Genomic DNA, 16,604 nt, shown 5'->3' with positions numbered 1-16,604 from the left:
ACATCTGAAAACTGAAAACTTACACGAATACCTATGCATATAATTGACTGATTTAAAAAATTTCAATAAGATGGAAAAGAAAAATCATTTAGGCCGTATGTAACCTGTTCACTACCTGTCAAGAATACTCTCATCCCTAAACTAAAAGTTGCCTGGAGAATACCTGGAGAGGGTTTTGGTCTGTGACAGGGCATATACTCTCAGGTATATATACACAGATAAATACGCCTCACGATGTATATCCACTGTGTTCTAAAGAATAACAAAACACAATACCGTGACTCGAACAATATAACCCGCACATAGGAGAGAGAAGCTTACCCACGACGTTTCGGTCCGATTTGGTCCATTAACTGGTCAAATGACTAGTTAATTTTCTAAGTCGGACCGAAACGTGGTCATAAATATTTCTCTCCATGGAGGTCTTTGAAAAGCAGAAAAAAGTTATCAACATTGGTGGCCCCCGTGGCCTGATGGCAAAAGTTCTCGCATCACATGCTGAGTGTCCAGGTTCGAGTCCTGGCGAGGGTTGAAACATTGGGCGTGTTTCTTTACACCTGTTGTCCATGTTCACCCATCAGTAAAATGGGTTCCTGGGTGTTATGCTGTATAACCCTTGCGGTTTAGAGTTTCTTTTAATTAAAATAATTATCCTGGGTGTTAGTGGAGTGGTGTGGGTCGCATCCTGGGACAAAACTGACCTAAGTTGCGGGAAATGCTCTGCATAACAAGGGACTTTGTATATAGTAGTATGTCATTGATGTCAGCTATGGTCTGTATACCTTGTACATGTACTTGTATACCTTGTACATGTACTTGTGTATCTTGTACATGTACTTGTATACCTTGTACATGTACTTGTATACCTTGTACATGTACTTGTATACCTTGTACATGTACCTGTATACCTTGTACATGTACCTGTATACCTTGTACGTGTACTTGTATACCTTGTACATGTACTTGTATACCTTGTACATGTACCTGTATACCTTGTACATGTACCTGTATACCTTGTACATATACTTGTATACCTTGTACATGTACCTGTATACCTTGTACGTGTACTTGTATACCTTGTACATGTACTTGTATACCTTGTACATGTACCTGTATACCTTGTACATGTACCTGTATACCTTGTACATATACTTGTATACCTTGTACGTGTACCTGTATACCTTGTACGTGTACCTGTATACCTTGTACATGTACCTGTATACCTTGTACATATACTTGTATACCTTGTACATGTACCTGTATACCTTGTACGTGTACCTGTATACCTTGTACGTGTACCTGTATACCTTGTACGTGTACCTGTATACCTTGTACGTGTACCTGTATACCTTGTACGTGTACCTGTATACCTTGTACGTGTACCTGTATACCTTGTACGTGTACCTGTATACCTTGTACGTGTACCTGTATACCTTGTACGTGTACCTGTATATCTTGTACGTGTACCTGTATACCTTGTACGTGTACCTGTATACCTTGTACGTGTACCTGTATACCTTGTACGTGTACCTGTATACCTTGTACGTGTACCTGTATACCTTGTACGTGTACCTGTATACCTTGTACGTGTACCTGTATACCTTGTACGTGTACCTGTATACCTTGTACGTGTACCTGTATACCTTGTACGTGTACCTGTATACCTTGTACGTGTACCTGTATACCTTGTACGTGTACCTGTATACCTTGTACGTGTACCTGTATACCTTGTACGTGTACCTGTATACCTTGTACGTGTACCTGTATACCTTGTACGTGTACCTGTATACTTTGTACATGTACTTGTAAAAATAAAAATATTATTATTGCTATTAAATATTTTTATCATTAAACTATCGGTTTAAACTCAGCCATAAAGTCAATTTTTTTCAAATTTTTAAAATAATTTAACTGGTGTTGCCTCAGTAGGGGATTCCATTGTAGGTGCATCAGCTTGGTCATCCCTCTCTGTGCTTACGTGTACGCAGCTGCAGTGGTTGACTCGTAGCTCCTGGTCCCGTGTCTCTTGCCAAGCCGCTTGCTAGCTTTACTCTCTCCTGCCTTGTTATCAGAGGCGGGTCTACTGTGAAACGAATGAAACTTAAGCTTGAGGGCCCCTAATCCCGGAGGGGCCCCAGAAGCTACTTTTGTCCATACTGCTTAAAAATTTTGAGTCTATTGTATGAGAAGGGATTGCAAAGGGGCCCCCATAACAGGCACAAAAATATAGGTCCGCCACTGCCTGTCATACTCCTGAAACTGTGTATGGGTCTGCCTTTACCATTTCTTCAGCATTAATATATCAAAAATATAATGTAATATTTGTAAATCACTCAAAAAAACACATTCTGAAAATAATCAAGGAAAAAAAACAGTGAATATACCTATACACATTGGTGTCTCTACAGTGTATGTACATTCCACAGTGTATACACACTCTGGAGTGTATGTGATTGGAAGGGCTCTTGATACAAGGAAGTTTTACACACAAACTTCTGTCTTTGGTCAAGTCCAAAGTACACCGAATTACCCAGGTTCGGTTGAACCCTTACGGGTTGATGATTGCAACAGTTGGATGTCTATTTTTTAAAACGTTTGACCTACACAGTTGGCTTTTTCCCTCAACTACAAAGGCAGCGGTTGTAGTAGTAAACGAAGATGGTGCATTTGACTGAAGAAGACTGACTCACGATCAAAGAATAGTTGTTATTGTGTTATAGGGCTACTGTCAGCCTGTGTTGTTTACCGTCTAGTTGTTGTCGTGGTGTTATAGGGCTACTATCAGCCTGTATTGTTTACCGTCTAGTTGTTGTCGTGGTGCTATAGGGCCACTGTCAGCCTGTGTTGTTTACCGTCTAGTTGTTGTCGTGGTGCTATAGGGCTACTGTCAGCCTGTGTTGTTTACCGTCTAGTTGTTGTCGTGTTGCTATAGGGCTACTGTCAGCCTGTGTTGTTTACCGTCTAGTTGTTGTCGTGGTGCTATAGGGCTACTGTCAGCCTGTGTTGTTTACCGTCTAGTTGTTGTCGTGGTGCTATAGGGCTACCGTCAGCTTGTGTTTTTTACCGTCTAGTTGTTGTCGTGTTGCTATAGGGCTACTGTCAGCCTGTGTTGTTTACCGTCTAGTTGTTGTCGTGGTGCTATAGGGCTACCGTCAGCTTGTGTTTTTTACCGTCTAGTTGTTGTCGTGTTGCTATAGGGCTACTGTCAGCCTGTGTTGTTTACCGTCTAGTTGTTGTCGTGGTGCTATAGGGCTACTGTCAGCCTGTGTTGTTTACCGTCTAGTTGTTGTCGTGGTGCTATAGGGCTACTGTCAGCCTGTGTTGTTTACCGTCTAGTTGTTGTCGTGGTGCTATAGGGCTACTGTCAGCCTGTGTTGTTTACCGTCTAGTTGTTGTCGTGGTGCTATAGGGCTACTGTCAGCCTGTGTTGTTTACCGTCTAGTTGTTGTCGTGGTGCTATAGGGCTACCGTCAGCTTGTGTTTTTTACCGTCTAGTTGTTGTCGTGGTGCTATAGGGCCCCCGTCAGCCTGTGTTGTTTACCGTCTAGTTGTTGTCGTGTTGCTATAGGGCTACTGTCAGCCTGTGTTGTTTACCGTCTAGTTGTTGTCGTGGTGCTATAGGGCTACTGTCAGCCTGTGTTGTTTACCGTCTAGTTGTTGTCGTGGTGCTATAGGGCTACCGTCAGCTTGTGTTTTTTACCGTCTAGTTGTTGTCGTGGTGCCATAGGGCCCCTGTCAGCCTGTGTTGTTTACAGTCTAGTTGTTGTCGTGTTGCTATAGGGCTACTGTCAGCCTGTGTTGTTTACCGTCTAGTTGTTGTCGTGGTGTTATAGGGCTACTATCAGCCTGTGTTGTTTACCGTCTAGTTGTTGTCGTGGTGTTATAGGGCTACTATCAGCCTGTGTTGTTTACCGTCTAGTTGGTGTCGTGGTGCTATAGGGCCCCTGTCAGCCTGTGTTGTTTACCGTCTAGTTGTTGTCGTGTTGCTATAGGGATACTGTCAGCCTGTGTTGTTTACCGTCTAGTTGTTGTCGTGGTGCTATAGGGCTACTGTCAGCCTGCATTGTTTACCGTCTAGTTGTTGTCGTGGTGCTATAGGGCTACTATCAGCCTGTGTTGTTTACCGTCTAGTTGTTGTCGTGGTGCTATAGGGCTACTGTCAGCCTGTATTGTTTACCGTCTAGTTGTTGTCGTGGTGCTATAGGGCTACTGTCAGCCTGTGTTGTTTACCGTCTAGTTGTTGTCGTGGTGCTATAGGGCTACTGTCAGTCTATGTTGTTTACCGTCTAGTTGTCGTGGTGCTATAGGGCTACTGTCAGCCTGTGTTGTATTCCGCCTAGTTATTGTTGTTATTGTGTTATAATGCTACTTTCAGCCTGCATTGCAAAACTCCAGACCGACGCGTTAGCCACTGGGCCAGCTGAAGCCTACTGTGTAGGCGAAACGTTTCAAAAATAAAGACACCTAACTGCTACACATGTGCCTTAATCATCATCTTATCAGAATTTTATAAGATTTTCAATTTAACCATACAAGATTTTGAGTTGAGAGACTGGCGGTGATTGTAGAAAGCATTACGTTGTAGTGTCTCCTCTTAACACCAGCTACGACAAGTCTACTCTGTCTTCAACTACTCTCACTTTCCACCATCGCCGTGCTCTTTCAAACCGGTTTCTGTGACCTTGATAATGATCGGCTAACACGTCTCCAGCGGGACATACATACCTTAGGGGTAATACATACCTTAGAGATAATACATACCTTAGGGATAATACATACCTTAGGTGTAATACAGCTCATGGGTCATGATGAATAATCAAGTTTGCTCGGAGGAAGTGGAGGAGAACTTCAGCTCCTTGGATCAAGAGCCATTCACAACCATCAAAGTACCTGGAAAAGTAAGATACATGTGATATAGTTGAGTATCTTCAGTATCGAAACTTATCGGCTGCTCAGCAGGCTATGTCACACCTCTTGAAGGGAACTCGTCTCAATGCGTGTTCACACACCTCATTATCAGAGATAAACAGACATTGTTGCTTGTTGGGCAAGTGACAGGAAGTTAAGTCATCAACTGGTTATGGTATGTACTTCGGCTGGAACAAGCTTGACCTTTTTCCCGACACCTGGGATCATGTCCAATCATCTATCACTTTCCCACCTGTAGTATTGCACTTTTTTTGTGTGGCAGCTCCAATGGCCGTGATCCTGACAGACCAGCACCTCTCATGCCGGTATATAAGTGTTGACTTTGTCTGGGTACACAGTACACTCATAACAACCTCACCAGCATCATGAAGGTAATCCATTTATATATATATATATATATATATATATATATATATATATATATATATATATATATATATATATATATATATATATATCATAGTTCCTTGACAATGTGAGTAGTCACGAAAGCACTTGGAATATCACTACTCTTTCACAGTGGTTGTTTGGCATATATATATATATATATATATATATATATATATATATATATATATATATATATATATATATATATATATATATATATATATATATATATATATATATATATATATATATATATATATAAACAGGTGATATCACAATATGCAGAACTATCACTGTTAAAAATAGTTGAATTCCAAGCGCTCTCGTGAGTTCTCACATTATCAAGGAAGAGTTCCTTGATGTGAGAAGTCACGAAAGGGCTTGGAATTCTACTATTTTTCACTGTGGTAGTTCTGAGAGACACTGCAAAAAGAGACATTAAATTTCAGTCTCTGCTAGATGTCTTCAGTATTAAAGAAAACTGAAAATTTGATGTTTATATATTGAGCAAAACCTAGAATCCTAAAGTGAATATCAACTCTTTTTTTTCAAATAGTGGCAGCACATAAACTGTGGCAATTATATTTTTTTCAAAATACAACATGAAAAGTGATAATTAATTGACTCTAAACACATTCACTGGGATTTGGAAAGGCAGGCACAGAACTCAGTCATGACGTTTAGACTTTTCTGAACCTCTTCTTTGAAAACTGTAAATTATAACCATCAGTCTGTTATCACACAGGCTGTTATTGTCCTGAGTCTGGTAATGGCTGTCATGGCTGCTCCATCCATCCCCACCAATATTTACTCTCCCGCCTCAGTCTACCCTCCAGCATTCTTCTTTAAGGTAAGCTGTCGTAATTTAATAATGTACTATGAAATTTTAGGTAAATCCTATAGTTTCCTCCAAAACATTTAATGATTTATTGAGAATTCAAAATTATTTTTTATGCAGTAACACTGCAAACAAGTAATATCACAATATGCAAAATAACCTCTGTGAAAAAATAGTGAACTTCCAAACCCTTTCGTGATTCCTCACATTATGAAGGACCTGTGACGATGTGAGAAATCACGAAAGCGTTTGGAAGTTCACTTTTTCTTCATAGTGGTTCTTGGCATATTTTTTTTCATAAAAATATATTTTTAATCAATATCCTTACCTGCGCTGTGTACAGGCTCCACCAAGGTACAACTACGGTTATAGCATCAATGATGACTTCTCTGGTAACAACTTCGGTCACCAGGAGACTCGTGATGGCTACGACACCAAGGGGTCGTACTCCGTACAGCTCCCCGATGGTCGTATCCAGCTGGTGACCTACACTGTCAGTGGTGACTCTGGCTACTTGGCCGAGGTCAAATACATAGGAGAAGCCAAATATCCAGCGTACCAACCTACGTACGGACCTGTACCAGCCTATGGACCTACTTCAGCCTTACTCAATCCTGCTTCAGGCTTCAGTCCCATCCCTTTTTATCACTAGAAAACTTGCTGATATAATTTGACTAGAAAGCTCTTAGTATAATAGATCTCGTACGTAAAAGCAAAACACTTTATAATTTCCCCACAACAACAAGTGAGGTGTTGGGCTCTGTTGGGAATTTATCTACATAATATATATTTTTATACGCTATTAAACGTAAATTTATCATGTCTGTTTCATTTACTCTATGTCAATTGGGGAATTTTAACGAGGAATTATTAATTTAAGTATTTCTTCACAATGTTGTCAACTACCCATCGTTCAACAACGTAATGTAGTTGAATGTCTTACATGTATAATAATAATAATAATAATAATAACAATAATAATAATAATAATGATAATAATAACAATATAAAAAATAATATTAATATAATAATAATAATAATAATAAAAATTATAAAAAATAATATTAATATCAAAATAATAATAATACTAATAAAAATAACAATCGATCGACACCATGCCCAGGACTTTCAGGGCAGAGTAGGCGCCTGAGTCCGAGCTTACAGCTCACAAGACTGTCATTCCCAGTAACCCCCTTGGGGCGGGGATGGCAGACCAGGGAGGCCTAGCTTCTAGGCCTGGGGACAGTTGGTCCCTAAGATGAGGGGGTACTTGTGCCTCCTCCCATGGGAGACTTAGGTCTCAAACACTCCCTAGATAGGGAGATAAGGCCAGGCTACCACTTGGAAAAGGCCCGGACCGGGAGAATACCGGTGAATCTTTAATAATAATAATAATAATAATAATAATAATCATAATAACACCAACAATAACAATAAAAACATTAATAAAAATAATAATAATAATAATAATAATAATAATAATAATAATAATATTATTATTATTATTATTACTATTATTACTACTATTATTATTATTTGCTGTCTTTATAATGATTTTATGAAAGCCCAAAAAAAGTAACTAGCAAAGGCTAAAGAATATTAGTCAATCTACAGTTTTCTTGGTGATTCTAACTGGGGTCTGTGAAAACGACAGTCCGCACATCTCCCGAGAATCTTTGGCTTGTTACTAACATCTATTAAGTTTTCACAGTTCAAGATTACTTATTTAAGAACATAAGAACATAAGAACGAAGGAACACTGCAGAAGGCCTACTGGCCCATGCGAGGCAGGTCCAAGTCTCCTACCGGCTTAAGCCAATGCACCCAACCTAGTCAGGTCAGGTCACATTGACTTAAGGGAGGAACACGGCAACCGACCTGGTAGCACAAGCTATCAGGTCCAACTCACACCCACCCACTTCCACTCATGTATTTATCCAACCTATTTTTAAAGCTACACAACGTTCTGGCCTCTATAACTGTACTCGGGAGTTTGTTCCACTCATCCACAACTCTATTACCAAACCAGTACTTTCCTATATCCTTCCTGAATCTGAATTTTTCCAACTTAAAACCATTGCTGCGAGTCCTGTCTAGGCTAGATATTTTCAGCACACTATTTACATCCCCTTTATTTATTCCTGTCTTCCATTTATACACCTCAATCACATCCCCCCTAATTCTACGTCTTTCTAGAGAGTGAAGATTCAGGGCCCTTAGTCTATCCTCATAGGGAAGGTTTCTGATACATGGGATCAACTTTGTCATCCTCCTTTGTACATTTTCCAGAGAATTTATATCCATCCTGTAATACGGTGACCAAAACTGCGCAGCATAATCTAAATGAGGCCTAACCAAGGATGTATAGAGTTGAAGAACAACCTGAGGACTCCTATTATTTATGCTTCTTGATATGAAGCCAAGGATTCTATTAGCTTTATTGCGAACACTTATGCACTGTTGTCTTGGTTTCAGATTACTGCTAACCAGAACTCCTAAATCTTTTTCGCAATCCGTAATATTAAGATCTACATTATTTAGTTTATATGTTATTCGGAAGTGACCACTGACTGGAGATTATCGGGAGAAGAAAAGCACTAGTCTTAAGATACCGACGAAGCTCATAATATTGGACACGACTTTACAGCTAATGTCGTGGTGGCTGTGGCTGACCTAGTCATTATTTACTTAGCAGTGTCTGTCGTTTTTTAGGCACAGGTGGTGCTCGCTTTAGCCATTGGTGTAGGATATACCTGGAGAGGGTTTCAGGGGTCAAAGCCCCCGTGATCCTGTCTGTGACCAGGCCACGCGGTGGATCATGGCCTGATCAATAAGGCTGTTAATGCAGGCCGCGCATAGACTGCCGTACGAACCATCGCCCGGCTGGTCAGGTACTGGCTTTAGGTACCTGTCCAGTGCTTTCTTGAAGACAGCCAGGGGTCTTGAAGACAGCCAAGGGTTTTGAAGACAGCCAGGGGTCTTAAACACAGCCAGGGGTCTTGAAGACAGCCAAGGGTCTTGAAGACAGCCAATGGTCTTGAAGACAGCCAAGGGTCTTGAAGACAGCCAAGGGTCTTGAAGGCAGCCAAGGGTCTTGAAGACAGTCAGGGGTCTTGAAGACAGCCAGGGGACTTGAAGACAGCCAGGGGTCTTGAAGACAGCCAGGGGACTTGAAGACAGCCAGGGGTCTTGAAGACAGCCAGGGGTCTTGAAGACAGCCAGGGGACTTGAAGACAGCCAGGGGTCTTGAAGACAGCCAGGGGTCTTGAAGACAGCCAGGGGACTTGAAGACAGCCAGGGGTCTTGAAGACAGCCAGGGGACTTGAAGACAGCCAGGGGTCTTGAAGACAGTCAGGGGTCTTGAAGACAGCCAGGGGACTTGAAGACAGCCAGGGGTCTTGAAGACAGCCAGGGGTCTTGAAGACAGCCAGGGGACTTGAAGACAGCCAGGGGTCTTGAAGACAGCAAGGGGTCTTGAAAACAGCCAGGGGTCTTGAAGACAGCCAGGGGTCTTGAAGACAGCCAAGAGTCTTGAAGACAGCCAAGGGGTCTTGAAGATCGCCAGGGGTCTTGAAGACAGCCAGGGGTCTTGAAGACAGCCAGGGGTCTTGAAGACAGCCAGGGGTCTTCAAGATCGCCAGGGGTCTTGAAGACAGCCAGGGGTCTTGAAGACAGCCAGGGGTCTTGAAGACAGCCAGGGGTCTTGAAGACAGCCAGGGGTCTTGAAGACAGCCAGGGGTCTTGAAGACAGCCAGGGGTCTTGAAGACAGCCAGGTGTCTATTAGTAATCCCCCTTATGTATATTGGGAGACAAGAATTTATTAAGATTACTCAAGGTTTTATCTATTTTTTATTGATGTATATGGAACGTTTTTTGATAATAAATAAAGAAAATGACGTGTTTGCTTAAACTTCCAAAGGTTCCTCCCAGGTACGACTTCAACTCTGTTGTGAAGGACGACTCCTTCGGTGATTACTTCGCTCAACCGGAGTCTAGGGATGGTAAACACACTCAGGGGTCGTACTACGTGCAGCTCCCCGACGGTCGTCTGCAGCAGGTGACCTACATTACCAGTGGCGACTCTGGCTACCTGGATGAGGTCACCTACGAGGGACAGGCTCAGTACCCTCACTAGCAACCATCCTACACTCCTGCTACATCCTATTATCCTAAACCATCCTACAAATCTGTCCCGTCTTCCCATCCTACTGCATTCTTTAAACTGCTCCATCCTACGGCCATAGTCTAGTGCCATTCTTTAAGTCATCCATCCTACGGCCCAGATTCATCCTATGGCCCTACTACAACCTACAGGAACCTCTCAGCGCAGGCATCCTCCACTATATTCACTCTGAAGATTATGAATAACTGTAAAATTAATATATTTTATTACTACTTGTAAATAAATCATTGTAAATTTTAGTATTGCATTCTATATAATTAAACCTTACTGGAATAATCAAGAAAGTATGTTCAATTGTATCGTATACACAGACTGGTTATAAATGTTGTGATGAGGCGGTTTTCTAGCAATAACTAACATGTTAACTAGAAGGTTCAGAGTCGTTGTTGACATGGCCCGACAAAGTCACTCCGACCAAAGCGTTTAACACGCTTAAAGGAAATGGTCGCTACTGGCGTGGTCCACTGTAGGACCATCGCCTACTTACCTACTAGTGTCCAGAGATACTTATCTTATCGTATCTCCACATGGACCGAATTTTGCCGCTGAAGCGGCTGGTTTATTGATTATTGTGCAGCCAGTGTACATACTGACGCGGTAGCGCAAAGCCCTATGGAAACTAGGGAATAACAAACTTGAAAGAGTATTTTCAATTTATGTCTCACGTTACACACACATTTCGAATATTTTACAAGCGATTTTTTCCCTAAGAAGTAAACGAACAATAAGGAATATATTAGGGAAAGTGTAATGAATAATTGAAGTCTTAAATACTTCGTGTGAATAATATAGAAAATTGTTATTTTTAATACACAAGAATCTGCCTCATAACATAAATCTGGATGGGACTCTAACCCGAGACTTCAATGTAGTCAACAATGGGAAATACGGCAGTCTATCTTCTCTGGGTAAAGTATGTAAGTATAACTATCTGTATCTGCAACGTCAATTGCAAGATTTTTATTGCCATCATCACCCACTATCAACAACACAAGTGATATATCTACACTGAAAGATATACCTATCAGTGTATATTAAACCGTGATAGATATACACATCTTGGTACAAATATATAAAAACATTTACATATCTCAGAGTATATACATAGAAATATTCACTCATCAATGTATATACACAAATACATTTCTCAGTGTATATACGGGAATATGCACCTACCAGTGCATATTCAGTGAGATAGAAACACTGCATATCAACTCAGAAATATACAACTTTCAGTTTATATGTCCACATCCAGTTTCATTTATCAAGCGCCCTTAACCAGCATCAAGATACCAACAGAAGAGAAGTCGTCTCAGTGCGTGTTCACACACACCTCATTAAGAAATAAACACTGCTGCTTGTTGGTAAATGACAGGAAGTTAAGTCACCCACTGATTATGATAAATAGTTCGGTTGGAACAAGCTTGACCTTATTCCCGACACCTGGGATATTGTTGAGCCCTCTGTTACTTTCCTACCTGTAGTGTTGTTCTTTTCTTGTTTGACAGCTCCAGTGACCTTGATCCTGACCCACCATAACCTCTCATGTGAGTATATAAGTGTTGACGTTGTCTGGGTACTCAGTACACTCGCTACACACCATCACCAGCATCATGAAGGTGATTCATTCTCTGAAATGAATATGTTTATTTGGATCCCTCAGAGATTCATCTGTACACGAAAATTAAATGTCTTGATTTGCAATGTGGAATTTTACGTATCATATAACTGCTTTTTCCCCTAATCATGGTGGCCAAAAAAGAGACAAAATTTTTGACTCATACTCTCTCCCAGTGTGTTTTTTTTTAAAAAATACGTAATTAATGAAAAACTGAGTCACTGGTCTTATAAATATTCCCTTTTTTCAAAAAGCAAGATAAAACTCAATTCCAACTAATCGATTTTTCTGAGCCTCTTCACAAACATAATTAGCACTCTAAAGGAGCAAGAAATATTAATATAAAAAATTAATATTTTTTCTTTCCATATAAATAACATTCGTCAATTTGTTATCACACAGGTTGTTATTGTCCTGAGTCTGGTAATGGCTGTCATGGCTGCTCCATCCATCCCCACCAATATTTACTCTCCCGCCTCAGTCTACCCTCCAACATTCTTCTTTAAGGTAAACTGTCGTACTTTAATAATATAAAATGATATATTAGGTATATCCTATAGTTTGCTCCAAAAAGTTTTGACGATTTATTAAAAAATATTTTTTTTTATGCAGTAAGATCTCAGTAAACAGGTGATATCACAATATGTAAAATAACCTCTGTTAAAAAATAGTGAACTTCCAAACCCTTTCGTGATTTCTCACATTATGAAGGACCTGTGACGATGTGAGAAATCACGAAAGCGTTTGAAGTTAACTATTTCTTCAGTGGTCGTTCTGCATACTTTTTCGTAAAAAATATATTTTAATCAATATCCTTACCTGCGCTGTGTACAGGCTCCACCAAGGTACAACTACGGTTATAGCATCAATGATGACTTCTCTGGTAACAACTTCGGTCACCAGGAGACTCGTGATGGCTACGACACCAAGGGGTCGTACTCCGTACAGCTCCCCGATGGTCGTATCCAGCTGGTGACCTACACTGTCAGTGGTGACTCTGGCTACTTGGCCGAGGTCAAATACATAGGAGAAGCCAAATATCCAGCGTACCAACCTACGTACGGACCTGTACCAGCCTATGGACCTACTTCAGCATTACTCAATCCTGCTTCAGGCTTCAGTCCCATCCCTTTGTATCACTAGAAAACTTGCTGATATAATTTGACTAGAAAGCTCTTAGTATAATAGATCTCGTACGTAAAAGCAAAATATTTTATAATTTCCCCACAACAACAAGTGAGGTGTTGGGCTCTGTTGTTAATTTATCTACATAATATATATTTTTATATGCTATTAAACATAAATTTATCATGTCTGTTTTATTTACTCTGTCAATGGGGGAATTTTAACGAAGAATTATTAATTTAAGTATTTCTTCACAATGTTGTCAACTACCCATCGTTCAACAACGAAAAGTAGTTGAATGTCTTACATGTGTAATAATAATAATAACAATAATAATAATAATGATAATCATAACAATATAAAAAATAATATTAATATAATAATAATAATAATATAAATTTTAAAAAATAATATTAATATCAAAATATTAATAATACTAATAAAAATAACAATCTATCGACACCATGCCCAGGACTTTCAGGGCAGAGTAGGCGCCTGAGTCCGAGCTTACAGCTCACAAGACTGTCATTCCCAGTAACCCCCTTGGGGCGGGGATGGCAGACCAGGGAGGCCTAGCTTCTAGGCCTGGGGACAGTTGGTCCCTAAGATGAGGGGGTGCTTGTGCCTCCTCCCATGGGAGACTTAGGTCTCAAACACTCCCTAGAGAGGGAGATAAGGCCGGGCTACCACTTGGAAAAGGCCCGGGCCGGGAGAATACCGGTGAATCTTTAATAATAATAATAATAATAATAATGATAATAATAATAACACCAACAATAACAATAAAAACATTAATAAAAATTATAATAATAATAATAATATTATTATTATTGCTACTACTATTATTATTTGCTGTCTTTATAATGATTTTATGAAAATCCAAAAAAAGTAACTAGCAAAGGATAAAGAATATTAGTCAATCTACAGTTTTCTTGGTGATTCTAACTGGGGTCTGTGAAAACGACAGTCCGCACATCTCCCGAGAATCTTTGACTTGTTACTAACATCTATTAAGTTTTCACAGTTCAAGATCACTTATTTAATGAATTTATTCGGAAGTGACCACCGACTGCAGATTATCGGGAGAAGAAAAGCACTAGTCTTAAGACGCCGACGAAGCTCATAATATTGGACACGACTTTATAGCTAATGTCGTGGTGGTTGTGGCTGACCTAGTCATTATTTACTTAGCAGTGTCTGTCGTTTTTTAGGCACAGGTGGTGCTCGCTTTAGCCATTGGTGTAGGATATACCTGGAGAGGGTTTCAGGGGTCAACGCCCCCGTGATTCTGTCTGTGACCAGGCCACGCGGTGGATCATGGCCTGATCAATAAGGCTGTTAATGCTGACCGCGCATAGATTGCCGTACGAACCATCGCCCAGCTGGTCAGGTACCGGCTTTAGGTGCCTGTCCAGTGCTTTCTTGAACACAGCCAGGGGTCTTGAAGACAGCCAGGGGTCTTGAAGACAGCCAGGGGTCTTGAAGACAGCCAAGGGTCTTGAAGACAGCCAGGGGTCTTGAAGGCAGATAGATGTCTTGAAGACAGCCAGGGGTCTTGAAGACAGCCAGGGGTCTTGAAGACAGCCAAGGGTCTTGAAGACAGCTATTGGACTTGAAGACTGCCAGGGGTCTTGAAGACAGCCAGGGGTCTTGAAGACAGCCAAGGGTCTTGAAGACAGCCAAAGGTCTTGAAGACAGCCAGTGGTCTTGAAGACAGCCAGTGGTCTTGAAGTCAGCCAGGGGTCTTGAAGACAGCCAGGAGTCTTGAAGACGGCCAGGAGTCTTGAAGACAGCCAGGGGTCTTGAAGACAGCCAGGGGTCTTGAAGACAGCCAGGAGTCTTGAAGACGGCCAGGGGTCTTGAAGTCAGCCAGGGGTCTTGAAGACAGCCAGGAGTCTTGAAGACGGCCAGGGGTCTTGAAGACAGCCAGGGGTCTTGAAGACAGCCAGGGGTCTTGAAGACAGCCAGGAGTCTTGAAGACGGCCAGGGGTCTTGAAGTCAGCCAGGGGTCTTGAAGACAGCCAGGAGTCTTGAAGACAGCCAGGGGTCTTGAAGACAGCCAGGGGTCTTGAAGACAGCCAGTGGTCTTGAAGACAGCCAGGGGTCTTGAAGACAGCCAGGGGTCTTGAAGACAGCCAGGGGTCTTGAAGACAGCCAGGGGTCTTGAAGACAGCCAGGGGTCTTGAAGACAGCCAGGCGTCTATTAGTAATCCCCCTTATGTATGCTGGGAGACAAGAATTTATTAAGATTACTCAAGGTTTTATCTATTTTTTATTGATGTATATGGAACGTTTTTTGATAATAAATAAAGAATAAAATGTGACGGCTTAAACTTCCAGAGGCTCCTTCCAGGTACGACTTCAACTCTGCTGTGAAGGACGACTCCTTCGGTGACTACTTCGCTCAACAGGAGTCTCGTGATGGTGACCACACTCAGGGGTCGTACTACGTGCAGCTCCCCGACGGTCGTCTGCAGCAGGTGACCTATATTATCAGTGGCGACTCTGGCTACCTGGCTGAGGTCACCTACCAGGGGCAGGCTCAGTACCCTCACTAGCAACCATCTTACACTCCTGCTACATCCTATTATCCTAAACCATCCTACAAATCTGTCCCGTCTTCCCATCCTACTGCATTCTTTAAACTGCTCCATCCTACGGCCATAGTCTAGTGCCATTCTTTAAGTCATCCATCCTACGACCCAGATTCATCCTACGGCCCTACTACATCCTACAGGAACCTCTCAGCGCAGGCATCCTCCACTATATTCACTCTGAAGATTATAAATAACTGTAAAATTAATATATTATTTTACTACTTGTAAATAAATCATAGTAATTTTTAGTATTGCATTCTATATAATTAAACCTTACTGTAATAATCAAGAAATTATGTTCAATTGTATTGTATATACAGACTGGTTATAAAAGTTGTGATGAGGCGGTTTTCTAGCAATAACTAACATGTTAACTAGAAGGTTCAGAGTCGTTGTTGACATGGCCCGTGAAAGTGACTCCAACCAACGCGTTAACACGCTTAAAGGAAATGGTCGCTACTGGCGTGGTCCACTGTAGGACCATCGCCTACTTACCTACTAGTGTCCAGAGACACTTATCGTATCTCCACATGGACCGAATTTTGCCGCTGAAGCGGCTAGTTTATTGATTATTGTGCAGCCAGTGTACATACTGACGCGGTAGCGCAAAGCCCTATGGAAACTAGGGAATAACAAACTTGAAAGAGTATTTTCAATTTATGTCTCACGTTACACACACATTTCGAATATTTTACAAGCGATTTTTCCCTAAGAAGTAAACGAACAATAAGGAATATATTAGGGAAAGTGTAATGAATAATTGAAGTCTTAAATACTTCGTGTGAATAATATAGAAAATTGTTATTTTTAATACACAAGAATCTGCCTCATAACATAAATCTGGATGGGACTCTAACCCGAGACTTCAATGCAGTCAACAATGGGAAATACGGCAGTCTATCTTCTCTGGGTAAAGTATGTAA

At 41.1% G+C, this 16,604-nt stretch overlaps 2 protein-coding genes across 2 annotated transcripts; both read left to right on the top strand.

Moving 5' to 3' along the window:
• Positions 1 to 5,232: 5,232 nt before the first annotated feature.
• Positions 5,233 to 6,975, top strand: LOC138855101 (cuticle protein 19.8-like). Its single transcript, XM_070102348.1, has 3 exons — positions 5,233 to 5,300; positions 6,065 to 6,169; positions 6,501 to 6,975. Exons 1-3 carry the CDS (start codon positions 5,295 to 5,297, stop codon positions 6,807 to 6,809), a joined length of 420 nt encoding a protein of 139 aa, XP_069958449.1. The 5' UTR covers positions 5,233 to 5,294; the 3' UTR covers positions 6,810 to 6,975.
• Positions 6,976 to 11,939: 4,964 nt separating this feature from the next.
• On the top strand, positions 11,940 to 13,205 carry LOC138855103 (cuticle protein 19.8-like). The gene is made up of 3 exons (XM_070102351.1): positions 11,940 to 11,960; positions 12,362 to 12,466; positions 12,794 to 13,205. The coding sequence occupies exons 1-3, from the start codon at positions 11,955 to 11,957 to the stop codon at positions 13,100 to 13,102; spliced, it is 420 nt and encodes a 139-aa protein (XP_069958452.1). The 5' UTR covers positions 11,940 to 11,954; the 3' UTR covers positions 13,103 to 13,205.
• Positions 13,206 to 16,604: the final 3,399 nt, after the last annotated feature.

Source organism: Cherax quadricarinatus, chromosome 81 (assembly GCF_038502225.1).
Source record: "Cherax quadricarinatus isolate ZL_2023a chromosome 81, ASM3850222v1, whole genome shotgun sequence".
Taxonomy (NCBI): domain Eukaryota; kingdom Metazoa; phylum Arthropoda; class Malacostraca; order Decapoda; family Parastacidae; genus Cherax; species Cherax quadricarinatus.
Note: the sequence above shows the minus strand (reverse complement) of the source record. Positions and strands in the feature narration are given on the sequence as shown.

Coding starts and splice junctions, on each gene's coding strand:
- LOC138855103 (XM_070102351.1), top strand. Junction 12,467..12,793: donor CTCCAACATTCTTCTTTAAG/GTAAACTGTCGT, acceptor CGCTGTGTACAG/GCTCCACCAAGGTACAACTA.
- LOC138855101 (XM_070102348.1), top strand. Junction 6,170..6,500: donor CTCCAGCATTCTTCTTTAAG/GTAAGCTGTCGT, acceptor CGCTGTGTACAG/GCTCCACCAAGGTACAACTA.